Source organism: Cheilinus undulatus, linkage group 20 (genome assembly GCF_018320785.1).
Source record: "Cheilinus undulatus linkage group 20, ASM1832078v1, whole genome shotgun sequence".
NCBI classification, from domain to species: Eukaryota; Metazoa; Chordata; class Actinopteri; order Labriformes; family Labridae; genus Cheilinus; species Cheilinus undulatus.
This window is the reverse complement of record NC_054884.1, coordinates 15,149,807-15,177,583: the sequence shown is the minus strand read 5'-3', so window position 1 is coordinate 15,177,583 and position 27,777 is coordinate 15,149,807. Positions and strand designations below refer to the sequence as shown.

Below are 27,777 nucleotides of genomic sequence, written 5' to 3'. Positions count from 1 at the left end.
CTCATTCATGACCCACTATAAAGGGCTCCCACCCACTTTTGGGTCCCATCCCACCAGCTGAATAACCACTGCTTAAAAACACACTTAAGAAAAGGTATTTAAAAAAAGAACATTCACAGTAAATGATAAATGTGATTGTTAAAGGAGCATGATGAGATATTTTTGTCAAAAACACAAGGCACACATGTACAAGACAGAACATGTGAATCAAAAAAAGGCACTACTTTGTCCACAGGGGGCACCAAATCAGCACAAAGCAAAAGTTCCTCACATGAGCTTTAAGGTTACAGATAGCCTCGACCTTAGAGACTTAAATTAAGATGAACTTAGAATTAAGAAGATTTTCTTGTGAGAAAATGGCTGAAATTAACACTGATGCCCCTTTACGGCAAACAAAAGCAAACAAAACCATCAGCAAGGCTGACTTTGTCTTCACAAGAAAGGGAAAAAGTATAAGATTTTAGTCGATAGAGAACTAATCATTGATATGTTCTGAAGGATGTTGATGCTAACTCTTAACTGGCCCTGACATGCTAGACTAGCACCTCCATACATTAACAAGCTCTAAAATGCCCACACCTTTTAACCTTTAACACCTTTAAGAGTTTCACCTTTTTACCAATTAAACATGCAAACACTGATCCACAGGGATCCTGGCTAACACCCCAGCAGACATAAACACAAACAGATTGACATATGATAACAGGCCTGCTTTTCACTGATGCTAAGGTAGCATTTACTGCAAGAACAAGAAGACAGGCAAAAGCTCCAGAGAAATACAAAAGAAAAGAGAGCGAGTGAGAGAGAGAGAGAGGGGACAGAATGGGGCTCTCCATCATGCTGTCAGTAAGGTGCAGCTTTGGCGTTAGCAAGGAATAAAGAGTGTTTTTAAAAGGTGCTTCAAGGTGCAGCCAAGATGAGTCGGATAAATGACTTCTCTTTTTCATTCAAAGTGCCCTGTAAAGCCCACAGGGTCACCCTCTGTGTGTGAACAGGGATAGAGAGAGATTGTGGATGCATCCAAGAGGGGAGAAAGTGTGACGGCGTGCACGCCTCAGCCTTGAGTCTGCTTGAGCTTGAGAATGCATGCAAAAAAAAAAAACAAAGTTTTGCCACGGCCGGCTGATGTTTTTGTTACTCCTGACACTTTAACATATGATGTTTTTTCTGCCCGTTGCCCCTCTGCTTTCAGCGCTGAGTTGGAAAAGTAATGTAGTTCAGAGGGGGCATGTAAGCTGGAACAATGGCTCAAAAATATTGAATAAAGAGTGAAAGGGAGCTGGGCTCTTGATGACAATAGGACAGAGCTGGGGGTGAGGACTGATGATGTGGGGGGGTTGGTGTGCGCAGATTAATGATAGATCCTCGCTGGTTAAATATTATCAAGCTTCTTTTTTCATGTAACCACCCCCCTCCTGTCATGGTATCACACAGAGAATGGTAAGATGAGGCCGGCTAATGATCTGCCCATCTGAGCCTTTCACTTTTTGTACTAGCCCATTTACTTACTATGGAGACACTCCCCTCTCTGTGGGTTCACAACACAGATGGTTTGGGTCACCATAGTGACTGACCAGCTTTATTCCTATCAGTGTAAAGGGCCTTCTGTGACTTTTCTTAACTTCTAGAAGACGTGTCAAGGACAAACTTTTAAGTAAAAGTTTGTATTTTCTCACGAAAAGTTTTGAGACATAAAGGGGAAATTTCTTTAGCTTGATCTCTATAAAACAAGCTTTTTAATTGCTGAAGATTTGTCTAGTCAATAAATGTTCACTTTAATGCATGAATTATTCAATCACAATGTTTCTTTTCTTGAGAAAATCAAACTAGTAACTTCTTCCCCTGTACCAGGTATCTGTGCAGTGTAGTCAACAGTATGCAGCTATGGTCTAGAGCAGTGGTTCTCAACGTTGGGGTCAGGAACCCCATGGGGTTCTGTTCCCTCATTTGGGAGCTGATAATCGTGTCAGACTGTTACAAGGTTTTTATATTGAAAGGGTCTATTTGTGCTGCTTTTTAACCACTTTCCTTACCCAATTTTGCCACTATCATTGACAACTTTTCATCCATTTTTGCTTTTTTTTGCCACTTTCACTTACTTTTACCACTTAAAACCAATTTTGCCTGATTTTAACCAGTTTTCATTTCCTTTTTTTCCCACCAATTTTAAGACATTTTAACATGTTGTTTACGCTTTTTTGTTAATCTTTGCCTATTGTTGCTTCTGTTGACCTGATACTAGCACCATTAGCCCCTTTTTACCACGTTTGACACCCATTTTTTCTCATTTTAACCACATTTCACCATCTGTGATGCCCATTTTTGCCAGTTTAACCCATTTCTGCCATATTTTGCATATTTTTCTGCTTCAGTTAACCCATTTTTGCCAGTTCCAACCATTTTTCCAATTTATCCCTTGTCACCAAATTTGCCACATGTTTTTGCCACCTATTATTGCCATTCTTTTCTTATTTTTGCCACTCCTAACCCATTTCTGCTACTTTTAAATCCAATTTCAACACTTTTTCCACCCATTTTTGACATTTTTAACCAATTTTAGCAATGTTTAACCCACATTAATTCTCTTTTTAAGAAAATGGGTTTAAGAAGATTTTTAAGAAGAAGATACTAAGGCACAAATGAATAAGAAAATATATTTGTTTTGTTTGTTTGTTTGTTTGTTTTTTGCTTTGATAAGAGTGGTTATTTTTCAGGTTAAAAGTATGGATATCACAGCTTAACTGAAACATGGACTCTAAGTTTGAATGGGTCCCTGAATATAATTATTATTGTTATCCACGAATTTTCAAATTTACTGATTTACAAAAAAAAACTGAAAAAATAGTAAAGCACATTATTATTTCTTGATTAATATGTCAAATTATAGTTATTTACTTGCATTCCTTAACAGTTTAGTTTTAGTGGTTGAATGTTATGCTCGATTCATTTCTGACTTCTCAGAGAAGCCCAGTGAGCCGGCTCAAATTTTGGTCTAAAAAGGTGAACTCAGTTTGAAATTCCTCATTCCTGTTCAAAATGGTAAAATGTGGAGAGCTCACTGAAAATGAAAGAGTCTGCATTAAAACACTTCATGATGCTGGATGGTCTTTGAGACAAGACATAAACTGTTCTCACAGTGTGGTCAAGTATGCTTTGGAGTCAATTGCTGAGACTGGTACTTACAAAATGCGCCAAGGAAGATGCAAGAAACCAAAGTTAACTGAAGCAGGTGTCAGACACCTCAAGATTTTAAGTACTAGAGACAGAAGGAAGACCACTGCTGGCCAGTGGTCTCGCAGAGATGAAGAGATCAGAATCTGGAGTACTGGAACTGATGGACTGGCCAAGTCAAAGTCCGGATTTGAATCCTATTGAACAAATTTGGGATTTAGTAGATTCAACGATTGATCGCACAAAAGTTTCATCGAAAGCAAGTCTGTAGGAACAGCTAGAAACTATTTGGAACTCAATAACAAAAGAGACTGTGGAACAGTACATAAAAACAATGCCAGCAAGAATGCAAGCTGTTATCAAGGCCAAAGGAGGTCGTACAAAATATGAGTTTTTTTTGGATTATTAGTGTGAAAAAAGGACTATTTAGTTGTTTCAGTTTGTTATTTGCCAAATAAATAATAATAACATTTTTAGTTTTAAACAAGTTTTTGAAAGATTTCTAAAATATTTTTTTTCTCGTTTTTATTACAGGTGGTCTAATACATTTGTTAAGCACTGTATATATCTATATATGTATTTATTCTGTAGCAGTCTATTTAAGTCTATAAGTCTAACCCTTTAATATTTTATACTTTATGTTATTTCTAATAGCCCCTTCAATCTTCATCTTTGTTACTTGTTTTCTCCTAAACACAAACAAGTCAATTTCCTATAATGTGGTTGTTGTTTACAATGCTTGGACCTTCTTGTTCTGGCTTTTAGCACTTAATTTTTACTCAGTTCTTGATGCTTTTTGAAATGTGATATACAGTAATTCTCTCATTTTATAAAGTACTCAAAAATGTACAAGTATCCAAAAAGCTACTCAATTACAGTAATTTGAATAAATGTTATGAGTTGCTTTCTACCTCTGCATGCAGGCATATTGTGTGCACAAATTGCTGCAGATAATGAACAAAATCATCAAAACTACTTGCCAGCATCTAAAAATATCAGAAGTGCATTTCCCCATCCACGTCTCTAGTAGCAGCAAAAGCAGGACAACATCTCCCGTCCTGCCTCAACTAATTCAGTCACCGTACTTTCCATCTCAACTGCTCTCAACTAATCAACTGCTGCTCCATATTTATCAGTTACAACTCCAACATCATGTGTTTGGTTTCAGTTCACATGGTTTCCTGTACACATAGAGACTAGACATAGTTTTGCAGAGCTAAGAAGACATACCAGCCTACATGTATGAAGCGTCCTTGGTGGTGTAGATTCATCATCAAGCCATAAACCAGGCTGTACACAGTGGCTTCACTCGCATTCACTATGAGCACAAAAAGGAGCTGATCTTCTTGTGTTTTACTGCAACTAACATGAAATGCCTTTCCACAATACCAACACCAAGATGCAGATATGTAAAAAGTAAAAATCAAGCTTGGTTAGGTCCTCAAGAGAAGAAACAGGACTGTTTCCCCTGCATGTGTAGAGATATAGATGTTAATTAAGGAACATGTTCAGAACTTTGAAGCTTATTGTGTTTTAGTACCTCCCCTGTGTGTCTCCTTTTGCATTTTTGCCTTAAAAATCAAGGTTCAAGCAACAGGCCTGAGGGTAAACACTTTGACATCAGCATCTTAAATTGTTCCCTGAGTTTGTTGTCTGTGCCGGGGCCAAAGGAAACCCCTTTGGCTGCGGAAACAACCCAACACAATAAAATCAGTCTCCAATGAGACACTTCTTACTGTCAGGGTCGTCCCCTGCTCTCAGATGAAGTTGACCCGTACACTCCTCAGGGACTTGTGGGTAAAAGAAGGCTGCCTCTCATCCAATTAACTCCCCTCTTTCATCCACATAAATATATATCTACACACATACTGGGGCTGGTGCAGGGTGTGTGTGCTGAGGGGGGGACAATGACGGAGAGGGTGAGAGATGCCAGAGAAAAGGGGGAGTCGCTGCTCCATCTTACATTCCCTGTGTCCCGTTCTTTTGAAATGCTGATGACTCCTCCTCCCTCGCCCTCATCGCTCTGCTCCCTTCTCTTTTAATGTGGAAGAGTCATCCATTCCATTAACCCTCCTCCTCCTGCTCCCCCCCTACCCCAGGTTAGAATGAGGCAGATTCCCCCCATCTCTGCCTTCTTCCCCTCCCAAACTCCCTCTAAAAGGCAGGGTAACAGGGGCCACAGCGGTGACGATGGCAGGGGCATTTGTCATGCTCTGAACCGCCGCAGTCTGTTGCTCTCCCGTGGGTCTTTGTTGTCCCCCAGCTCCCAACTTGCTGGCTAAGCAGGGGATTTCACATGTTTCATTAACATCTGAACCAGCTCGGCACTTTTGTTCTCTCACAGCAAACACAGGCAAACAAGATATTTGAAAAGTGGTTTTATTCTGTGGGATAAAATATGTTTCACAGTTCACTTTTTTAGACAGCAAAAGACACCATTTGGCTTTGATTTCTCTTCTCATATATCTGTAACTGTATAGAGGGGTACACAAAAGATACTTGAGGAGAGTATGATACAATACCATAGCATATGATATGAGACCAGTGCAATACGGAATGATAGAAAATGATTCGATACAGTATAACGCTATAATTACATATGATCACGATAATATAAGAATGAGCAGATGCATTATTAAACACTTTCATGCAATATAATTATGATATGACATAACATGAAATGATAAGATACAATACAATAAAATGCAATATAGTTTGATACATTGCAGTATGATACGAATTGGTACATTACCGTGTAGTACAATATGATATGGTATGGTATGGTATGGTATAGCACAGTCCAATATGATATATTTGCTTACAATTTTGGCATTTTCTCTTTAAATACTATAAAATTTGTATCCACAATCTGTCAACAAGAGCAGTGGTTCTCAACCTTGAGGTTGAGAACCACTGCGGTGGTCATGAGACACTGAAAGGGGGTCTCCAGATTCCCTGAAAATTAAAAAAAAAAATGTAAAATACACTGTGGCCACTTTACAGCAATTTTGCCAAACTTTAACCCCTTTTCATCACTTTCCCCACCAATTTTAACACAGTTTTACCATTTAACACCAATTTTTGTCAATTTCAAATCCTTTCCACCCCTTTTATCTGCCTTTTTTGCCACTTCTAAACCAATTCTTGCCACTTTAGCCTAATGTTGCCTCTGTTGACCCATAATTGCCACACTTTTTTTTTTTTTACCAATTTCTACACCCAATTTGTCCCATTTTAACCACATTTCACTATCTGATATGCCCTTTTTGCTAGTTTAACCAATTTCTGTCAATATCTACCTATTTTTTTCTTTCTCAGTTAACCCTTTATTGGCAGTTTATATCAATTTTTCATCATATTTCACCTAATTTCCACCTATATAAAGCCATTTCAAACACTTTAAATCTCCCGTTTACCTCTATGTATGCCCCTTTTTGCCTTTTTTGGTTATTTTTGCCATTTTTATCTAATTTTTGCCACTTCTATCCCATCCAATTTCACCACCTTTTCTACCATTTTTTGTCATTAGGGGCAGAGGGTATGGTATGGTATGGTATAGTATAGTATAGTATACTATACTATACTATACTATACTATACCATAGTATAGTATAGTATAGTATAGTATGGTATGATATGGTATGTTACGTTATGTTATGTAAAGTTACGTTGCGTTACGTTACGTTATGTTGCGTTACTTTATGTTGCGTTACGTTATGTTGCGCTACGTTACGGTAGGGTATGGTATGGTATGTTATGGTAGGGTATGGTATCTTATGTTAAGTTATGTTGCCTTACGTTACGGTAGGTACAATAGGGTAAGGTAGGGTAGGGTAGGGTAGGGTATGGTATGGTACGGTAGGGAATGGTAGGGTAGGGTATGGGTATGGTATGGTATGGTAGGATAGGGTAGGGTAGGGTAGGGTAGGGTAGGGTATGGGTATGGTATGGGTATGGTATGGTATGGTATGGTATGGTATGGTATGGTTTGGTCTGGTATGGTTTCATTTCGTAATATTTCTACAGAAAGAACCAGTATTTTCTTCGGAGACAGCATCCAGTTTAATGAAAGAGAAATGATGGGTATAGAGCTGAATGCACATGCACAGACACACAAACACACATGGGCACCCACACAATTGTTTCTCTGACTGTAACATGCACATCCAGCCTGCAGTGATCCAACCTCTGTGCGCTCCATGTGGCACACTTTCAGTCTTTGTACTAAACACAACAATCAGTGTGCCCTGCCTGGCGCCGGTGTTGGGGGCACCACTCAAGTGGAGGTCACTCTCAGAGGTGTTATAATGCTTCAGGCCGGGCACAACAACACTGAGGGCAATCCACTTAAAGCGAACCACCGCCACCCCCTCCTTCCACCTCCTCTTGTATCCCCTGCGGGCCACCCCGAGCATCACACTTCTGAATGGAAAAAGGGAAATCGGCCCTCTGCAGCACTTGACAAACGGGAGAGAGAGACAGCAGTGAGAGGGAGGGTGGGAAAGAGGAAAATACTGTGAAGGTGAGAGCAGAGGTGGTGGGGGTTTCATGTGAGTGATGTAGGGATGTTTTTTTGAACGCCCAGCACCCAGACAGCAGAGCCTAAGAAATCTGTTAGAAGAAGATGAAACGGCTCGAGTTCAGGCATCACAGACAGAATCAAAGCTTTAAGACTGTTTTGATGGAGATGACTTTTTTTCCCACCCGCTCAGTCATATTCTCACTTCGTTTGACTTTTCAGTGAACTCTGAGTTAAAGCCAGAAGGGCAAGGCTGCAGTCAAAGACCTGGATGCAGGAAATGGAGAAATGAAAGCTATCAAACGAAGATTTTAAAAAAGAAGAAGATGCTTGGGTTGTTATTGAATAAGTAACTCTTGTCTGTAGAGTTCCCCAGTTATCAGGGTCATGGTAACTCAGAGTTTAACCCAAAGTTAACTGGACTTGGTTGAAGTTTTCAAAAACATTCTTCCTCTCTTGCGAAAGGCTCATGTTTGTAGAACTGACGATGCTTTTTGGCTGCCTTTCTGAACATTTTACAAACATCTGCAAGAACTTCAACCAAGTCAGTTGGCTTTTTGATTGAACTTTGAACCATTGATGCTGGTTTCAGTGAGAGTTTTGGCAGCACAAAGAGACAAAGAGTTTCTTCCATCCTTGTTCTTCTGTTATGATTTCAGCAGTACCTCATGCTTCTCTATATGCTAAGCCAGTTCTCATTCCCATGGCATCCGTACTGTCTCTTTTATCTCAGCCATCAGCATCTTAAACAACAACATAGGGTATGCTCATTCCCTGCTACAAGACACAATAACAGACAATAGTCAAAATGTTAAAAAGCCTGTTTGGGGTGCTGAGGGTAAGAGTAGATAAAGAGACCAGACAATGAAGCACCTTCACCTTCCCTGAGGAGATGGTAATACAATTGGATGTGAACCTAGTGAATCACCCTTAACTAATTTAACCAAACTAACCAAGAGACCACACTGCGTATCTGTATAGACCCTTTGCATGTACTGTAAACATGAAAACACCCAGACAATGTCCAGGTGGGGAATACTGACTTTTACCTTGACTTTATGTAAGCTTTTTCCTGCCGTCTTCCTTGTAAAATATCCTCAAGAATTCAGAGTGAGATGGAGTATAAGTGCAGCAGTAAATAGTCTGACTGAATAGTTGATCCAGATGAGTAGAGTTTCACAAAGATTTGCAGAGTTTCAGAGTTTCACAGCTCTGTACTCTGAACTTGCTGTTTTAGTTTCCTATTTTTTCATTTTCTACTGTTTTGTTTGTCTTTCCTTTACCCTCTTTTACCATAGTTTAAAGTAAGTGTTTTGTGGGAATTTGTGCCTATTCTTTTTCTCATTTATGAAGTCAGTCACTGGTATTGGATGAGAAGGCCTGGCTTGCAATCCCAAAGGTGCTCAATGGAATTGTCAGGACTCTATCTGGGCCAGTCAAGATCTTCCACACCAAATGTCCTTACTTTTTGCACTGGGTACAGTCATGTTGAAATAGAAAAGGGCCTTCCCTAAACTGTTGCCACAAAGTTGGAAGCATAGCATTCTCCAAAATGTCTTGGTACACTGAAGCATCAAGATTGTCCTTCACTGGAGATAATGGGCCAAGCCCAAACCCTGAAAAACAGACCTATACCATTATCCCTCCTTCACAACACTTCACAGTTGACCCAATGCAGCCAAGCAGGTAATGTTGTCCCAGCATCCGGTCAAACCCATTCAACTGCCAAACAGAGAAGCACTTTGCCAACTATGCACCTTAGCAGTCGTTAACCCTGCTCTGTGATTTTACATGGTCTTCTGCTTCGTGGCTGAGCTGCTGTTGTTGTAAACTCTTCCACATTCAAATAATATCAATTACGGTTGACTGTGGAATATTCAGGTCTTACTTCATCCATCCATCACGGAACCCCACTTGAACCACACTGAGCTCTTCAGAACCACCCATTTCATATCACAAATGAAATGCAAATGGAGCCTGCATGCCTCAGTGTTTGCTTTTATACACCTGTGGCAACGGGTCTGAAAACAACACCTTAATTCATTAATTAACAGGTGTGTCCAAATACTTTTGTCCAAATAGTGTTGTATTGCGAGTATGTATCTTAAATTATCAGTGTGAATGGCCTTTTTTTACTCATGCAAGTTGTCAACCAAAGAGCTGACCAGTAGGATACTATTTTTGGCTCAATAAAATAGTTTGACTAACAAGTTACAACTCACTTTTCCTGTTCTTCTTACGTTCATTTCAACAGTCTATCAACTTAAAATAAAGTGAACAAATGAAATCACCTATTATATGTTGTGTTTAGCAGTTGTGTAATGATTCTGACTTTTTAACCTCCAAAAATATGTTTAAAGTCGTATGCAATTCTCTCATGAGACTGTCTTTCACATTAAATCGATCATATTTCAAATAAGCACGTCAAAAATAAATTAATTTTTTTAATACCGGGGGCTGGGGGTTAGCAAGCTTTCAGAATAAATTTCCTTTTCAATCATAAAAGCAACTGAAAATTGAGCCTTTTTTCTGTATTGCTAAGAAAGAAATTAAACTTACACTTCTTGTAACTTTACGGCAGAACTGAACTGAGAAAATATTAAAGAAAAAGTTTGGGATGACTTTAATAATATCTGCTCCTCTGTTCCATTATTAATAATTCAGAAATGTGCTCATTTTAAGTTAATGTGAGATGTTTTTACCCAGCAAATACGACCGCTTGGAATGTAAGGATGAACTTTTCACTGTTAAAACTTCTTGTTTTTCTTCTTTGCCCACTGATTTCTTCAAACCTCTCTTTGAGTCTCCCCCGCCTGCTCTCTGTGTCCACGTTTCATCCTCTGGCCCTCTTGTCTTTCTTAATAGAATTAGCCGAGTGTGTCCATCCTGACGTACTAAACATCTCCCTGTCTCTGACAGCTAATGGGGGCTATTCCAAGTCCGGCATGACTGATATTGAGACATCCTTCCTCTGGGGTAACATCCATAGCAGTTTCCCTTTGATTTGCTGAGCGACGGACTCAGTGCAAAGGAACATAGAGCCTAATGATCATTGTGCAGATGGAGCAGCTAACTCAAGGCCACAGAGTGTGCACAGACGATTACAGGCCATACAATAAGCTACGTCTCCTCCCCCATTCCTCTCTCCTCTCTCTGCTGAGGTATTTCCAGAATGCCGCCGGCCATGATGGATTTATGAGTGGGCCATACTTTGGTAAACACCGATGGTGGGCAGCTTTGTCCTCCCCCCTCTGTGATATAGTGAAGGTCCCCATAAAAAATGGGAAAACCAGGTTACGGCCACCATAGAGCTGGGCTAAACAATAAAAGGCTTTATGGGCAGATATGGGCCTGTACCATAAATGCTGGAATCTGCTGTCTGAGGGACATTAAAGGGATAATGACAAGAGGGGGGAGAAGGGAGGGGAAGAGGTAGCTTTCACAAAATCCCTGCAGCCACTAGAGTCTTTTTTAGAAGACCAGGGGATCACACCGATGCCGAGATCTATAGCACAGTTTAACTTTGGGTCAGGCCTTCTGTGAGCGTGCTCGTGTTTGTGTGTTTGCAGCAGATTGACGGAGAGAAAAAAGGTGAAAGCGGTGCGGTGTTCGTCGATAACTGCAGCTTGTTCTCACATCGAAGGGTCGGGCCCTCATTACACGTTGGCTTGCTGTCGGGGAGCACAGCTGTTGGGTTTGGCTGGCGCTGCCTGAACGCGCTGCACAAAACCAGCTGTGCAAACAAACACACACAAGTACACAAACACAGAAACTGTAGTGGCAGAAAGGGGTTACAGAGACAGGTTGGTGGAGTTTCAGGTAGACTTAAAAGCAAATACACATCGCAGCACATGCACAAGCTAGCATGAACCCAGGGGAGACATGTTCCTGGTTGGAGAGTGGCATGAGATTGTTGCCTGCTGGGGCTCTGCCAGTGGTAAGAGTGGGGGAGGAGAGGATTATGTTTTGTTTTTGTTTTTTTTTTTAACAATTGGGATAATGGTTTTGTCATGCAGACAGCATATTTTTGCCCCACACAGACCTGGACGTCTTTGGCGGGGGAAGGAATCGTAAGGGGAATCACTTTTTATTGCTTCCTAACGGCCCTGATTGCGCTAAAAAAGAAGCAGAGTGGGGGCAGTAAAAATAGTTTGACACCCTCAAGGTCCAGGCTGCAATCTCCTCTCCGCCCTCACCCATAAAACTCTTTGAATTCCCCTCCTAAAATCTCTCCCCATTTCTCCCCCTTGCCCTCCCCCATCTCTCAGCTGGACTTTCAGTTCCAGCATCGTTCCGAAACAAGGACATTAACCATTCAGTCCATCCCGTTACTCTTTGCACTTACATAACTGTCTATTCCTGCAGAGAATCTGTCTGAACGCTGCTTTAATCAGGCCCTCCTATCGTTTTTGTGTGTTGGACTTAATGCAAAATTTTTAAGCCCAAGCCAGGCAAGCAAAACTTGTCTCAGTGACTATTCATCCTGTCTTTTTTCCCTTCACCAGAGTACGAGGTTTGACAACATATGGGGCCTATAGAGCTACAACAAGAGCAGCCACCTGTATTCTTGTGTTAAACTTGAGTTCTTTTTTTTTTAGCTTTCCACAGTGTAGAAGATGCAATTAAAACCTGTGACCACACAATCACTCATAGTCATATACTAGTATATGACCATACACTTAACACAAGCTACAGCGACAATAAAGCAAGCAGAACTAGTTGGTTAGATCTGTAATATAAGACCTGCACGTGTGTTAGACAAAGTTTGTTTTTTGGAGGAGCTGCAGAGAGAAAAAAGGTTGTCTATCTACGAGTGTTCAATAAGTCCACAACGTGTACTTTCTGTGCAGCTGTGTTGCTCCTTTAGTACCATCTGTTTTCACCATGTGGAGTTTGTAATCCTTCTAGCAACCACTGTAGTTGAGCTCAGCCTATGGCAATGGTTGTGAGGCACTGACCCTAAACCCAGGTCACTTGTCTCAAACTGTTGAGTCTTTTCAATCAAACCAACCCTCCAACAGGCTTATCCATAGAACAATATAAAACTGCTTTCTAGGGATGCATGATATTATCCACATGATATCAGAATTAGCAGATATTCACTAAAATTTGAATTATTGATATTGGCAGATATGAACATTTCTGCAAAAATCCAATACTGTGCACCCCTATTGCTGTCTTTAACTGAATGATTATGACCTTATGAGCGGGAAAAGCTGTTGAAAATTGGCCCTGCCAGCCTGGTCTATGCCAGTAAGCAAGGCAGCCACTTGTAAATGAGGGGGAACTTGCAGGGTGTGTCTAAATCAGTACCAACATAGTACTGGTACCAAATTACAATCCAAATGGAAAACATGTTACGTGAAGAAGTTATACCTGGTTTCTTTACTTATATATTCTATCGGCATTTTATTTCTAAATCATTTACAATACTGAGACACCTTTTATTCATCAGCTGAGGAAGTTTGTCACTGATAACTTTCAGTTCAATCAGTAGACTTAATACAAGTTAAAAAACATTATTTTATAAGGTTGGAAATGTTTGGAAATGTTTTCAGCACATAGACTCTTTTGTGATGTTTGCATGTGCTTTTAGGGGGTGATGGAAAGAGTAGGTTAAGATCAGAAGTGGACTGGAGCTGAACAAATTACTCGGAGGTGGCGATGAAGGGCTGCAAGATGGTACAGAGAAGCAGGACCTGGACACTGATGAGGTGAGCGGTTGCCCTGAAATAACAGGCTGATTGTAGAGGAGGGGAGGATGGATTTTAAAATATGGCAGCAGCAGGATGACTAGATTGGGCGAGGTGGTGATAGAATGGGATTGGCTCAGAGCTAAAGTGGGGAAAGGGAGATACGTGAATGAGTGAACATTGAGGAATGAGGGAATGCGTGGAAATGAAACAGTCTTCCTGCTTGAACTTTCACTAATTTTCATCAGCGCTGTGTTGCTGTTCTTGTTCACTTTTTTTACACACACCAATACTGACAGTATTATCAACAACTCCACCAGAGCTTCCACACTTAACCTGTTTGATTTGGTTCAAAGAAACGTTGAGTTGGTTTGGTTTGTTGCGCTGGTGTGAAGCTGTCAGTCAAAATCTGGTGCAGACCAAACAACTAAAAAAGAAATCGGTCTTGTCTTGAGAGCATGAACCAACCTTGATCCAGCTTAACTGCAGGAAGAATTGCCTTTTTTGGAACACATCACATAGTGTAGCCAGTTGATTAAGCGTTGAAAGCTACAGGTAGACATGAAGGAACTTCAGAAACAACTGAGTCTTTTCCTTCCTCTCATCAGTCCGCTGTCTATGAGAAATATTACAAAGGTCATGAACATTCAGCATTTCCCACACACAGACCTCACCTGGGTGTTTCTCCCAGGCAGGCAAAAAAGGGTCGATTCATGACTTTGAATTATGAATTTTATATGTATTAATCTCAGGTAAGAGTAAAAAATTTGCAAATCAGTGTACATTATAAATGTTGTTGTAAACTACAATAAATTATTACCAATCAGAGAGCATTCTTTGCACCTCATGCATTTTGGTCCACTTTTAAATGTCTCTAACTTTTTTGTAATTATGCAAAAATAAAATAAATTGGACCCCAATTCAGAAGATCAACAGAACTAAATGGATGAAAACACCTTTAATTTAATGTTGCAGTCTTATCAGCTTTCCTAAATGAATACGTGAGTGTGAAAACACTGCATATATTTCTGCACATGCCTGGGTGTACTCAAACATTTTTAAGGTTATGAAATCTGTGGGAAAAGGTCCTATTATTTTAGCTCAAATATCTTATTCTCCCCTCCCCCAGCATAAAAACCAATGATCAACAGTCTGTTATCTCTTGCTTGTTCTCTGCTATCACAGGGTATTACCCCAGGATGAATGCTCTCCACTTGCAGAAGAAAACAGACCCCTGGAAAAAAAAAAAAATTAGCATTTTCTGACAGCCATTACTCAGAGGGACTAATCCTGTCGAGGAATGTTTGGCTGCACTATCAGTGCAAGCTAAGGGGTCGCAACGTCCCGGGCCTGCACACTGAGCTCTTATCAGAAAGGGTAAACACACCGGGGTCTGCATTAAATAAGTGTCACAGTCAGTGGGGGCGGAGCGGGGCCAAGCCCCCCTGCCAGTCACCATGCAGATAATCCCTCTCAGAAACCATGCTGGCTGGACCCAGCTGTGGCCGGTGGCTCAGGTGTGAAGACGATGGGGGAGGAGAGGTATTGTACAAGGATGTGGTATACATTAAGTAGATGTATTTTTTATGAATTCAACTTTTCCTATCCCTACAGGTCAGATTTGTAAGTTTTAAAACACCATTGAAAAACCAAAAATGCAGATTTTAGACACACTGTTGGCTCCTTCAGACATGCCCTGCTCTCCTGAACCTGTCCTGCAAATGCAATTATTATAATCAGTTAAACCGGACATCAAATTGCCTTTACCCTGCATGCTTTAATTAAGTACTTAATTGTTCAGGGAAGTCACAGCAAGTATATAGGTGTGCGGATAATCTCAATGCTTTTTTTCTGTCAGCCCTCATGTTACTTTTCTTGATGTTGTGGATACTTCTGAATAAATGCTGCACTGATCACTGTGAAAACATTCATTGTAACAGACGCGTGCTGATCTTGCATGCTCTGTCCAGGTGTCAACTCTTGATCCGTTTTATTTTCCTTCTTCCAGAAGTTCAGAAAGCATCTTTCATGGAAAGCCTCCTGCTGTGTGCTATGTGTAAAAGGGCAAGTCTGGGCATCAGCCTTTTACTGTGTACTCCTAAACGAAGAACAAAAGAGTGTGAAGGAGTTTCAGTCCATGCATCGTAGCGGCCCTGACCCACCGCCTACCACTCACATGCAGTGAATTTCTCAAAGTGTGCCTTTGTTCTTAGAATTGCTCTACCTGACTTCACTCTGAAAACTTGCAAGGGTCTATTGGAAATTTTTCCCATTGCAGTCTTACATCCAGGTTTTTAGTGCATGTTTTAAAACACTTAATGTTTGGACTTTATTCTGTGGACATGTTCTTGAGCTTGTTGAGGACATCCTGGACATCGAGCACGTCTGAGAGGTCAACTGAAGATGGCGATCAATTTTGCTTGCTCTAGTGTGAAAAATGACACAAAATGATAGGATGCCAGGTGATGCTTGGCCTTCATCTCTACTGTTTAAGCCATCGGTTTAACTCCAGATCATGTTTCAGTTGCAGGTCTTTGTCTTTTAAGAGAGCTCTGCTTCCCTGTCAGCACCACAGTGTGAGAAAAAGTTGACTTTTTTATGGGAACGTGACCTTAATAGTGACTTTCTCCATTTAGTTTGCAAGAAAAAGGAAATATGCTAATAGTTCTGCTGAGAAGTCTTTGGCGTGGACTCAGACTTGGATGACGACGCGGCTGCATGTTTGCATAACAGGTTGCAACAATGATGCATGGAATGTTGCAGAGTAAAGGTGGAGTTACATTTCGTTTGGGAGGTGGTGCAACTCAAAGTGAACCAACTTCCTGTTCTTTACCCCAGCTGTGAGTACTGTGGGAACATTTAAGTGTCAGTTACCCTGACTGGATGACTTTGCCACTTTAGTTGCTTTATGTGTGCCGGCTGAACTGCAGCGCCTCTCTGGGCAGCTCTCGAGGAAAGTGTAATGGTGTTATTCTGAGTGTACAAGGTGGGAAACCTTGAATAATGTGGGATGAGAGCGAGCCAGAAAGGCGAATCCGAGTCAGCCAGTGGGTCACCAGGAGGTGAGGCTGCCTACTTCCCTGGGTTCAGGAAAAGTTCAGCCGCATAGCATTAGGCAAATGAGAGAGACAGGGCTGGGGGAGAGAAAATCGGAGGGTAGGGACTGATGAGAGCATGGGGGAAAGGGTCAAATTAGTTGGAAGGAGGAGTCCGGATAAATAGTGAGAACATGGATGAGAGCTTCTAGGAAAAAAGACAGAGAGAGAGAGATGAAGTCTGGTGCAGCTCTCATTATGTCCATGAACTCTGTGTAAAGATATGAGAGACTCATTACTGAGCTTGTATAACTTCATCATGTCCTCAGATGCATTCCTATTTAAAGCCCCCGCACCTAAATCTGGGAGAGGGCGGGGGGCTCCTCTCCTCACTGTCCCATGCAGGGCCCTGCTTTAGAAAGAGGGAGATCCATAGTGACGTCCCTGAAGGGGTTAAACGTAGGCGGAGCCACGCATGAAAAGAGACTGATGAGGGTGGGAAGGAAGAGAGAGAAAAAAAGAAAAAGAGCCGAGTGGAGGAGGAGGAGCTAAAGCCCTCAGCTGCTGTGCCTTGTCACATTTTTGCAGAACATGATAGCGGCTCGGTTTGGTGTGGGAATGATTTAGGCTTCGCTCTGCCAAACACAAACAAGGCGGTGCTGCTGCGCGTTTCATGCGGGACCTGGTTATCTGAGAGCGGGCAGAGAGCGAAGGGGGAGCCGCTGGTTGTTGTAGCGCACGGAGGGAGACCGGTTCATTCACGGGGGCTGACAGGAGGAGTCCACCCACAGCGGGCGCAGACGGGACAACCGAGCGAAACCCAGAGGACGAACTGCAACTAGACGGAATTTCCTCTTTGGTTTTGTGTCTCATCCCGTTTGAAAATTCCCCGTGCTTTCTACGCGGACTTTGGAGATTTGTGTTATCTTTTCTTGGATTGTATCGGTTTATTTTCTATTTATGGTGTGGATTTAGATTGAAATGTTGCTCTCTGTTTGAGCCAGGCCGATTATTCCGCCTAAGTTATTCGGTTTTCTTTGTATTTTTCGTGCTTTTTTTAATCGGACACCATGCAAACTGTAATTCAAAATAACGTTTTAAAACTGAGCGCAGCCGATTAGGCTTTTTCAGACGTCGATTCACCCACGGTTCGATCGATACAGCGACGTAAAAAGATGCCAAATGTTCAGATGTCCCCTCTGTGTTCGGATATACCACTTTTCCTTTGATTTTAATGCAGTTTCGCCCTCGTTTTGCCCCCTCAGTTTCTACCTCCTCCGGTGGCGAGCTGAAACCCACACGGCTCGTGCGCCACAATAGTTCGTTTTTGGACAATAATCCCCTGCTGTCGCCCTGCTCCGTATGATGTACGAGAGTGTGGACGTTGTGGGACTGAATCCCAGCCCGAACCCGTTTTTAATGATGGATTACTACAACCAGAGCAGAGGATGTTTGATCCCAGAGAAAGGACTGGTGCCCGGAGCGCCCCATCCCTACAGCACGTCCATCAGGAACCAGCACTGGAACGGCTCCAATCACTGTAGGTGCCTTTTCCCTGCTTCTACAACTTCATTTCAATAACATGGGAACTTAAATCCTCTGTGCTGCTCTATATTTCTGCATGATATTTTTCCAATCAGTGCGCCAATACTCAATATTCTTACTGCAATTATTTTCATGTCCCAAGCCTGTTTTATCTCAATAATTTAGACCTCTAAATATGTGCCAAACAGCGCTGCATGCTCCCACCATCACTGAGCCTCATAACTGCATTATATATACTTGACCCACTTTCAGCTCTCTCTTTCCTGCCTCACTGTGCGCCCATGGTCTGGCTGTTTTTTCTCAGAAACCTCGGCGAGACTGCGTAGCGCTTTCATCCAGGCCACGTTCCCGACGCATTTTTTGCGTCCTTAAATATGCACTTGATACAAACAAGGTTTTCCAGAGCCACGCCGACCTTAATCAGATCAAACTTTCCTGCCAGTGTTATCCCTCTGGTAATCTGGATAGCTGCGCCTAAAGGCCACAGTTCCTCAGCTGCTCGGCCTAAACTAGACAATCCTACCTGTTTAGTGCTAAACCAGGCCTTTTGGGTCAGTGTGTTTAATTTTTAACTGCAGCACAGCATGCTTTGAGAATCAAAGTTTCATCTCTTGATTTTAAAATCTTATTTTAATAATTGTTTTCTGTGAGAAAATGCATCCGAATGACATTCAGATTGAAAATAATGCAACCAGGATTTAATGTTTCAGTGTTCCTGAGCCAGATAGTGAGGATGACAGCTTTTCTGTCATGTCTAAAAATAGCGCCAGCCTCTGATGCTGCTTTTAAAACCCTAAAGACTTACTTTGGATAAAGTCTGGTCATGCACATGTTCTCATTTGGCATCAGCATTCCTCTTAGGTTGATATCTACCTCCTGCCATGGGAGATTTCACTTTATTGATGCGCTATCTGCTGTAATAAGAGAGTTTTATTGCAATAACAAAGTGTAATGGAGGCCCTTCCCTTTCTCTACCTCAAAGGGAGCTACTCTGAACAACAGCGGGCCTTTATAGCAGGGATGGCTCTGTTGTCTTTCACAGCTGAAGGAGTGTAAAAAGGCAGGAATCTCCACAGGCTCTTAAGGGCCAATTTCCTCCTCATCTCAAGACTATAGAAACACACCACAAAGGGAAATTTAAAACAGGAATTTCTGATGTTTGGCAGCAACAACAAAAGCAATCACAGCTGTTTATTTTTGCTCTCTAGTCTTTCTTCTCTGCATGTTTTTCCAGGTCAGATAAGATTAGAAATTCCTCCCAGCTTAAAAAAACAGCAACATTTTTTCAAAGCAGATATCCAGTGTGTTGATAGTATTTATTGAGCTGGCCCACTAAAGCGCTCTAGTGGCAGCATTGATTCAAACCATGTGAGCTCGTCTGAGGGGGGACGGTGGGGGTTTGGCCCAGGAAGAGACCTCTGATCCCTCGCTCGACTCTGCATTGTGTTGCTCAAACAGAGGAGTTGCAGGGGGAGTGTGTGGGTGGGGGGTAGCATAGCTGCTCTTTGCCTTACTGCTTGAATGTAATAAAAAATTTAGTGCACAACTAGGGTGGGGGGGGGGGTTGGAGTAGAGAGGCGCAACATCCGTTAGTGTCATCACGTGGCTCCGAGGCTTATTGGATCATCACTGCAGAAAACAAAACACAGCAAGATTTCTTTTTCCTCCTGCAGGTCTTAAGCAGGAATCCAAAGCAGTCAGGCTCTAAAGCACGAGACAATCCCAAAAAACATCTGCCAGCTTCGTCTTTTTCTGCACTTTTTTTAAAACATAAACTTCACAGACTGTAGTCCCTTGGTATGTTATCCTCTGCACGTGGGTTTAGAAACAGATCGCTGCTGGAGCTAAACATTTTCTTACCCCCTCTGTGTTTTTTTTTTTCCCTTTTTGGGCCTCTGTTTTTTTAAGCCTCTCCACATTGGGTCTAACTATTCATTACAGGCTCTACAGAAGAGCTCTCTGGCTCTAAGAGCGCACTCAATGGCATCTTCAATGGAGCTAAGTGGCCTTCGTGGCCCATTAAGTGGCCGGGCACAAGACCAGATCATATGGACCTTTTATCCCTGATGTTATTGTTCTTTAAAGATACTGCCAAGTTAGTTGTTTGACTCTCCGTAAGCATTTTATAATCTGATTAGTTTCAGAGCAACAATGCAGAATCTTCATGCTAAAAAGGCTCTACCCTGGTGCAGATTAAATGATTTCTTACTGAGTGCCTGTCAGAATCCTTACAGCAATTACGGGCTCATGCATGAAAAGAATGCGCATGGCCTTGTTCACATGACTGTCACACACACACAAAAAAAAATGGGGGATTGCATGGGGTGGGCTCCAATGCTCACCAGCCCATACACTTCTTTCTTTGCTCTTTGTTTTTTTCTTTCTCAGGCTGTCCACCGTACGAAAGAAATCAGTCACCAGGGATTTCCATAGAGAGCAGAGAGCTTTTTGCTAGTTTGTCTTCTTAAGGCAAAGGCCTGCCAAGTGGGCTACTACTACTGGACATGAACGCTCTGTGTGAGGGGCGAGTGACTGGCAGCTTAATCTGACTCATGTGGTATTTAAGTGCGGAAGTCCTTTTTGCCTAGCAGGAGACAGGGCCCAAGAAAAAACAGATGGTTTTTTATTGTTTTTCGGAGCGACGGGCTGTAAGAGCGGGAGCAATTTAGGGCAGTGATGATGGGGGAGCCTGGTTGTGAATGGAGGAAAAACATTAAAGTTTGAGCTTTGCTTCCCATGTGGTTTCTCTTTGGGCTTCCTGAGACACTGCTGCAGCAAGACAGCGCAGCAAGAGCGTCCCGATTGTTTATGCTTTTTTGTGAAACATGGAAAACTGTGGGTGATGTGTTTGGACACTGTGCAGGCCAGTAAATCGGTGCTGGCCTTGCGAAAGAACATCAACTATCACTTCCTCCCCACGTTTATTTATGTATGCAGATTTTATTTGGCAAGAGCGTGCTGAGAATTGGGAAAAGCTTGAACAAGAGAGCATAAATAGAGTGAGCCTCATCCTGTCCCTGAACAGGACTGGCCAGTGTACTGTCGGTTTTTGACATTGAGGAGAGTTTGCCGTCATAAACAGCTGTAGAAGAGGTCATCAATAACAGCAGATCAAGGGGTATCAGCTTTGTTTTCTGATCAGTCCACATAGAGTTTCTTTATGTTTGATTGCTTGAAAGTGGCTGCCTTTTGACACATTTTTTCTCTGTTTGAACAGCATAAAAATGACTTCCAGCTACACTTTGTTTTAATATTAAAACCCATCAGGTCAGTTGCCGGTTTAGCTCCGCCGCCCTTATACAGAGGCTATAGTCCTCAATGCACTGGTTTTGGGATTGGTCACTGTTTGCTCCAAGTCTTTCTCCACATATTTCCTGCCTTTTTCAGCTATCCTATCCAAAATCAGGTCTTACTTCAACAAGATGGTTAATAGAGATGCTGGAAAAGTTTGATTCACATCAGAACCACACATTTATTTCTGTGATTCAGAAAGATTCAGAATATCGAAAAATCTGTGTTTTTTTTTGTAATTTACATGATCTTAAGTGCATTTTAAAAGCGCGCATGATGCTAGAACATTTAGGAAAATGATGCCCTCAACTGTGCCTTACCTGACTCTTTCTCATCCATGCAACTCTGATCTTTCACGGACAGGCTGATGAGAAATATAGCCTCTCCTTTGGTGATCCTACCATGATGGAACTGGCACTGAGACAAGGTCCCCTCTACCTGTTCAATCACGGGGCAGAAGCGTCATCCTTATTGCGCCACATCTGCCTAACCCTATTCAGCCAACGCTGACAGTGATTTAGTGAGTGTGTGTGTGTGCCTTTGAGGAGCTAGAGAGATCAGTATGTCCACAGAAACAACGCCTGCTTTCACCTTCAGGTGCACATCAATAACACATTTTGTCATCAAGGTATGTTTGTAATGGCACAGAGGTGAAGGGAGTTCAGCAGTACTGCTGTCGCTCTCCCAGGAAGGCCGCGGGGCAGCATTTTACAACCTGCCATCACTTGCTTTTCCTAAAATGCCACCTTGCTGCCAACCTTCAACGCTGTTTCTGTCCTTTTTAATGCGATCACAAAATAGACATGCCCTCAAGAAGGATCGCCAGGTCAGAAGTTTACCAGAAATATCTCTGATAATGCCTGACTTTTTGGTTATTTTCTTTACAGGAAGGTGTGGTCCGTCACCTTGAACACAACCAGAGAACAGGCTGTAAAACATACAAACAATGCTACAGCTGACAGGCAACTTTTTTCTCCTCAGTCTGGAAAATTGCAGTGTCATTCTGTTTTGAGTATGTCAGAAATTCAGCATATTTAGCCTGGGACTTTTTTTTGTGAACTAACTCCCACCAACGGGGCCCCAGCTTGTTTGTAGAGAGAATTAGCCGGAGGCATCAGTCAGAGTGTACCATACACCGGTTTGGTTTGACGCTAAATCCCCAAACAAGGGCTGGTGTACTTTGCAAAGCCCCGTTTGATGAGCAAAAGCAGCACAGACAAAAGACCCAGGCGATGTCATTGATTCATCAGAGCTTAAAGAAGGCAGCTGATTCCAGACATTGTGACATAGGGGAGCGTAATCTCACCATCATTAATAACAGTCCCCCCAATGTCTATCCTGTTTTATACGCACACTTTAATACAAGGGTGAGGGGGAGATCAGAACACTTCAGGTTAAAGGGGGGGTTCCACTGTCTAAAATATTCATAGCTTCTTCATTTAAATCAATTCGGCTCTTCGGGGGCACTCAGGCGTCAACTGTCAGAAATTGAGCCAGGCCTGTTGTAATCACTTCTTTACTTATCTCTACAGATGGCTTGCTCGCAATGGGCTCTGCATGGCTAGCTCACCAGCACGCTCCCTCTCTCTCTCCTCTCCCATCCCCATGTTTCATCCCCACCCTCCCATAATGAAACACACATAAATTCATCTGGGGTATTGGACCAGGGACATTCATCACCCCCTCCAGAATTCATCTGCGAGGCATTTTCATTCCCAAAGTGTCTCCATTCTCTCTCCCACTTTATCTCCCTCTCTGTTTCCCATCTCTACTGTTTGCATTCTCGTCTGGGCAGTCGGTGTCACGATTAATCTTTAATGCTCGCCTGCCCTAATTTTTCCTCATATTTTACAAGATTTCCTGCCCTCTAACTTCCCCCCTCTTTCACCGCTATATATAGAGTGATTACATGGAATTGTTGCGTTGTTTCATCAGTTGCGGAGGGCCAATACCTGCGTCCGCCTCCCCTGGCAGACCGCAGCTCTCTCTCCCTCTCTCTCCCTGTGCAGGCTGCAGATTCCACCAGCGCACTCGTCCCCAGTTTCCCTTTGGGGATCAGTGTTAACATCACATGCATGACAACTCTGTTCACCTCGAGCGGTTCACATAGACACACAGCGATGGAATGCCCTTCTATTAAAAGAGTGGGACAGACGAGTAAATAGGCTAGAGGTTAGCATGCTAAAAATACAAGAGCCTGGCAGTTTTCCTGCCGTCTGGGCAGAAAATAGCGCCGTGTTGCTGCCGTCTCAGTCGGTGTTGTTAACTAAGCAGCAGGGAGGGAACGCTGTGCCCGGGGTCATGTTTTTGTAACATGCAAGAAAGAAGACGGAGCCCTAAAACACTCAAACTTACTTTTATTTGTTTGTGCACACCAAAATAAAGACCCCTGGGCTAGTGCTGTTTTTTTTGATAACTTGGCCACCAGCCGACAAAAGTACAAGACAAGCCTAGACAGTGGTTAAAAAGTGGAGGCTCTTTATCCGGCTTTACAATGCATGGTGTTGGTGTCTTTAACATGCCCCAAGGGAGTAAACAAGACCTACTTAAAGGAAGACAAGTGTTAGATTTACTGAAGTAATTTAAGATATCCATATTGTCTTTTTCTTCTTCTGTCCCAGTCTGGTGCAATCTGGTCCCACTTACAGTCAGAGGAGCTAGCTCTGTCTGGACTCCACTCTCCTCTCTTTCCCACAGCCCTTCTGAATCATTTCATATTCATTACGTGTCTGGCTGGAGCCCGGCCTCTGACATTTGACTCCTAAAAGCCCACCTGGGACCAAGGATGAAATAGACTTGCTGAGAGTACGGCGGAGGTGGAAAGGAAGAGTGGAGCGCAGGAACAGTGATGGATAGGACAGCGTGTTTCGTCTGAAGGAGGCTGACAAGCTCAGGTTACAGGGCCGCTTGTTCCCTCTAACCCTGTTTACGATATTAGCATTGTGTGAATTGAGAGATGCCCTGTAGCCGAGCAGCTACAAACACGTGTAGGTTAAGAGAGGTGAATGAGAAGAGGGGGAAACAATCAGATCCTGTTAGTCATGAATAGAGCCACTGTGTGTTAAAAGGAAGGCAGTCTGAAATAGTAGCAGCTTCATTTCAGAGAGACATCTTGATAGATACATCATCTGTCGCTGTGGGGGAAACTGGTTGGCATAGCAATCTCGAGGCATTTCACCACAACACAAATGTTACCACTAGACCAACAACTCAAACTTTATAACCCACTACATGTTTAAATATGATTGATTAGACATTTCAGATAGCATACCAGATCTGTACTGTCACTAATCAGCTCCATAAAAATGTATTTAACCAGTCAAATTAACCATGTAACGAAAACAAGCAAAAGCAGTGTGATGAAGAGTGCAATTCTAGCCCAAGCCCATACAATGTACATATATGAATTGCATAAGTCTGGAGGTCAAGGTGATGAAAATGTTCAATACTTTAATACTTTTTTGAAAAAAAAAAATCTTTGGTTTTATTCTTTATCAAAAATTCTTGAACATAGCCCAAATTTCCCACAAGCCGAAGCAACATTTGCTCAAGCTTTGCCAATGTATTTGTGCAAGTTAGACAGTTTGCAGAGGTTCTTGCATTTTTCGTGTAATTTAAAACAATTAGTTACTCAATATTCAGTTTCTATGACTTCTGTTTTTGTTGCTGTGATTTCAAAACAGTTATTGATTTCATTTTAGTGCTAGGATTTCTGCAAAGTTGAAATTTGGGTGTCATGACTGGGGATGCACAGGAATATCCAGCTAAACAATTCAATCATGTCCCCTTTTTTGTCACACAAGAATTTCAAGTCTGTTCAACTAATTGAACTAATTATATACAGTATAAACATTTTTTAATCAGCTTAGGCCAACAATGGCAGTCAAACGTTGCATCTAAACTGTGACAGCTGCCCACCACTGGTAGTATAGTTTTTCCTCACAACTGTCAGACTGACAGCTTCAGCACCCTACTCTCGTTGGAGCTGCATAATTTAGCTTTACATTAATCAAGGAAATTGTGCTGAAGATGTCTGTAAGCTGGGTCTAGTAATACTGGCATATAACCAAAGTACTGAGTGACGATATTCAGTTTGTGAATGTGTTAAACTTCAAAAAGGATCAAAGGCCAGTGGTGCTAGCATTGCTAATGTTAGCCACATTCTGCAAACCAACTTTGCACCATTCTGGCTTCATTTTACCGTTGCAGTGTGCAGTTGATTTACAGAATGTATTTGATTTAAGACTAGTTGGCTTAACATAATTATATTTTGCGTTTAATCAGATGGGAAATTTGACTTTGACTTTGGGACATCACTAGTCATGACAGCTCTTCTAGAGGGAGATTTATCTTCTCAAATCTGATTTATGCTTCTGCATCAAAGCTACACCATACCCTATGCTGTAGGTCCTCATAGGCCTAAACCCTTTGCAGAGGAAAGGTAAAAAGGCAGACAGCAAGCTGCTAGTTAGCATCAGTAATTACCAGTCTTTGAGTATTGTTTACAGGCATATTGTTTACTCTAGAGTGAGAGTAAAGATGCAGACAATGATAAAACTAGACTACTCTACATGCCAAAATATGAAAATATCCGGGTTTTTTTTCTCAGCCACCAAGTCTCTCTCGGGCCTTTCAGACTGCTAGGGTTCCGTGCTGGTTCCTGAACCTAACTCTGAGCCGGCCGGTACGTTCAAAATGAGAAAAAAATGGTTCTGAACCTGAAAAATTACTTCTCAGCTGGAACCAAAAATAGCTGGTTCTTTCTTGGGAAATGTGACATAATCAGTGGGAGTATCACATTCTAGGTTGTGAAGATGAGTAGAAAATGGAGAAAAAGTGGACTGCTGGGGAGACAAAATGTTTGGTAGTGATCTGAGCATCGACAGAATTCCAGGTGAAGCTGGAGAGTAGAACAAGGAGAGGCAAGATATATGCCGAGTTTGCAGCAGAGATACTGAAGGCTGGGTTCACCTGAACACCGGAACAAATAATTAATTAACTCAAGCATCTGAAGAAGAAATACTGGGACAAAAGACTTGGGCAAAAGTTGAACTGGATGTGGTGATACATGTCCATCATGTTCTCCCACTTTGGTTCTGCTTAAACTGGTGTGAACACAGGCTGGTTCGCCAGAAAGCACCAAGGAGTAGGGCTGATTGATCTGCAGGAATAATCTAACTGAGACTTTGTTCCCCAATATAGCAATTTTATACGCGATTATTTTTAGGTTCCTCATCTAATGTGTTGTTCATCAAACACGAGCAATAAATTATTCTTTATTATAACGAGCACAATATTAGATAAATTTAGATAGGGATAAATCATTTTTAAAAGTCTGATTGCTATTTTGGCTCATTTAGCAAATATGATATAATTTGCTATATTGAAGGGAATGATGTTTTTTTCATTCTTGTTTTGAATAAGAAAATCACACATGAAAGGAAAAGAGAGATTTCAGTTAAAAAAAAAAAAGAAAAAGAAAAATCAAAAAAGAAACTTGTGACTGCAAAATGTGTTTGAGCATAAAATCTCTACTTCAAAAAAATATATCAAATTTATATATTTTGACACGTTTCAGGTTAAAGAGACATTGCACTGTCTGCGATTTGAACATAACAGCAGGCCGTATAGATTTAATCTAATTTGAAATTAATTGCCCAGCCCTAGTTCTTTGACTCCAGAACAGAACCAGAGCTAGAACCAGAACCGTGTCTGTCTGAAAGTACTATCAGTGGCAACAAGTGCAAAAGGTATTAAAAGTTGATAAATCAATGTAGCATAATTAAAGCTGTCAAAAAGTATTGAATGCAAAATATAAGATCTTAGCTGCTGTACTTAAAGTTTTGACTGCAGTGCTAAACTTGTAAATAGGTACCTGTTGATGGCGCCGTGACAACTTAAAGTTCTCTCAAGTAGAAAAATCAGACCTTCCATTGTCTGTTGCTTCATGGTATCAAACTAATGTCTGGTTTCTTATAGTCTTAATGTTATTCACATACAATAAGAAATTCTCTGGAACTTTTTTTCTATGCTGTCACATTTTTATCATACAAAAAGCACAGAACACACACATAAGTGTGTTTATAATGTTACGGATAGAAATTGTAGATGTGATAGGGTCTTAAAATGTATGACGAGGGTTTTGAAGGAGTTACAGTATAAAAAGAATTTAAGTCAGTGTCAAATTTCTGTATGAACTCTGTGCTAAACATTTTCCCAGCAGTCACCTCTGTTTTCTGTTTTGTAATGACGACAGTTCAAAGAACTGCTGCTCAATATTTAACGGCTCCAACTACAACACAACAATATTGGTTTCAGTTGTCATTGTTTCCTCTACACAAACAAGCCAAGAATGTGGCAACAGGACCAGGAACTGGCACAAAATTTCCACTGCCAAGTAGCATAAGGCTAACGCACAAGTATGTAGTGCTCACAATGTCAAAGGCCAATACGGTATAGACTGGACACAGAGGTATAGGCCAGGCTTCTGCCCAGGAAGGGGTAGACTCAAGGTGGTAAGAGGT

General features: G+C 41.8%; 1 protein-coding gene across 6 annotated transcripts in view; it reads left to right on the top strand.

Annotated features, from left to right (window-relative positions):
- The window catches only part of raraa (retinoic acid receptor, alpha a), a 243,100-nt gene that overhangs the window by 170,528 nt on the left and 44,795 nt on the right, over positions 1–27,777 (top strand). Inside the window, exon 1 of one of the 6 annotated variants that reach the window (XM_041815336.1) lies at positions 17,003–17,957. The exons of the other annotated variants lie outside the window; for them this stretch is intronic. Coding sequence (XP_041671270.1) covers positions 17,780–17,957 — 178 coding nt within the window. The 5' untranslated portion in view covers positions 17,003–17,779. Of the gene's footprint in view, positions 1–17,002; positions 17,958–27,777 lie in introns of those variants that run through there. 6 annotated transcript variants of the gene reach the window in all.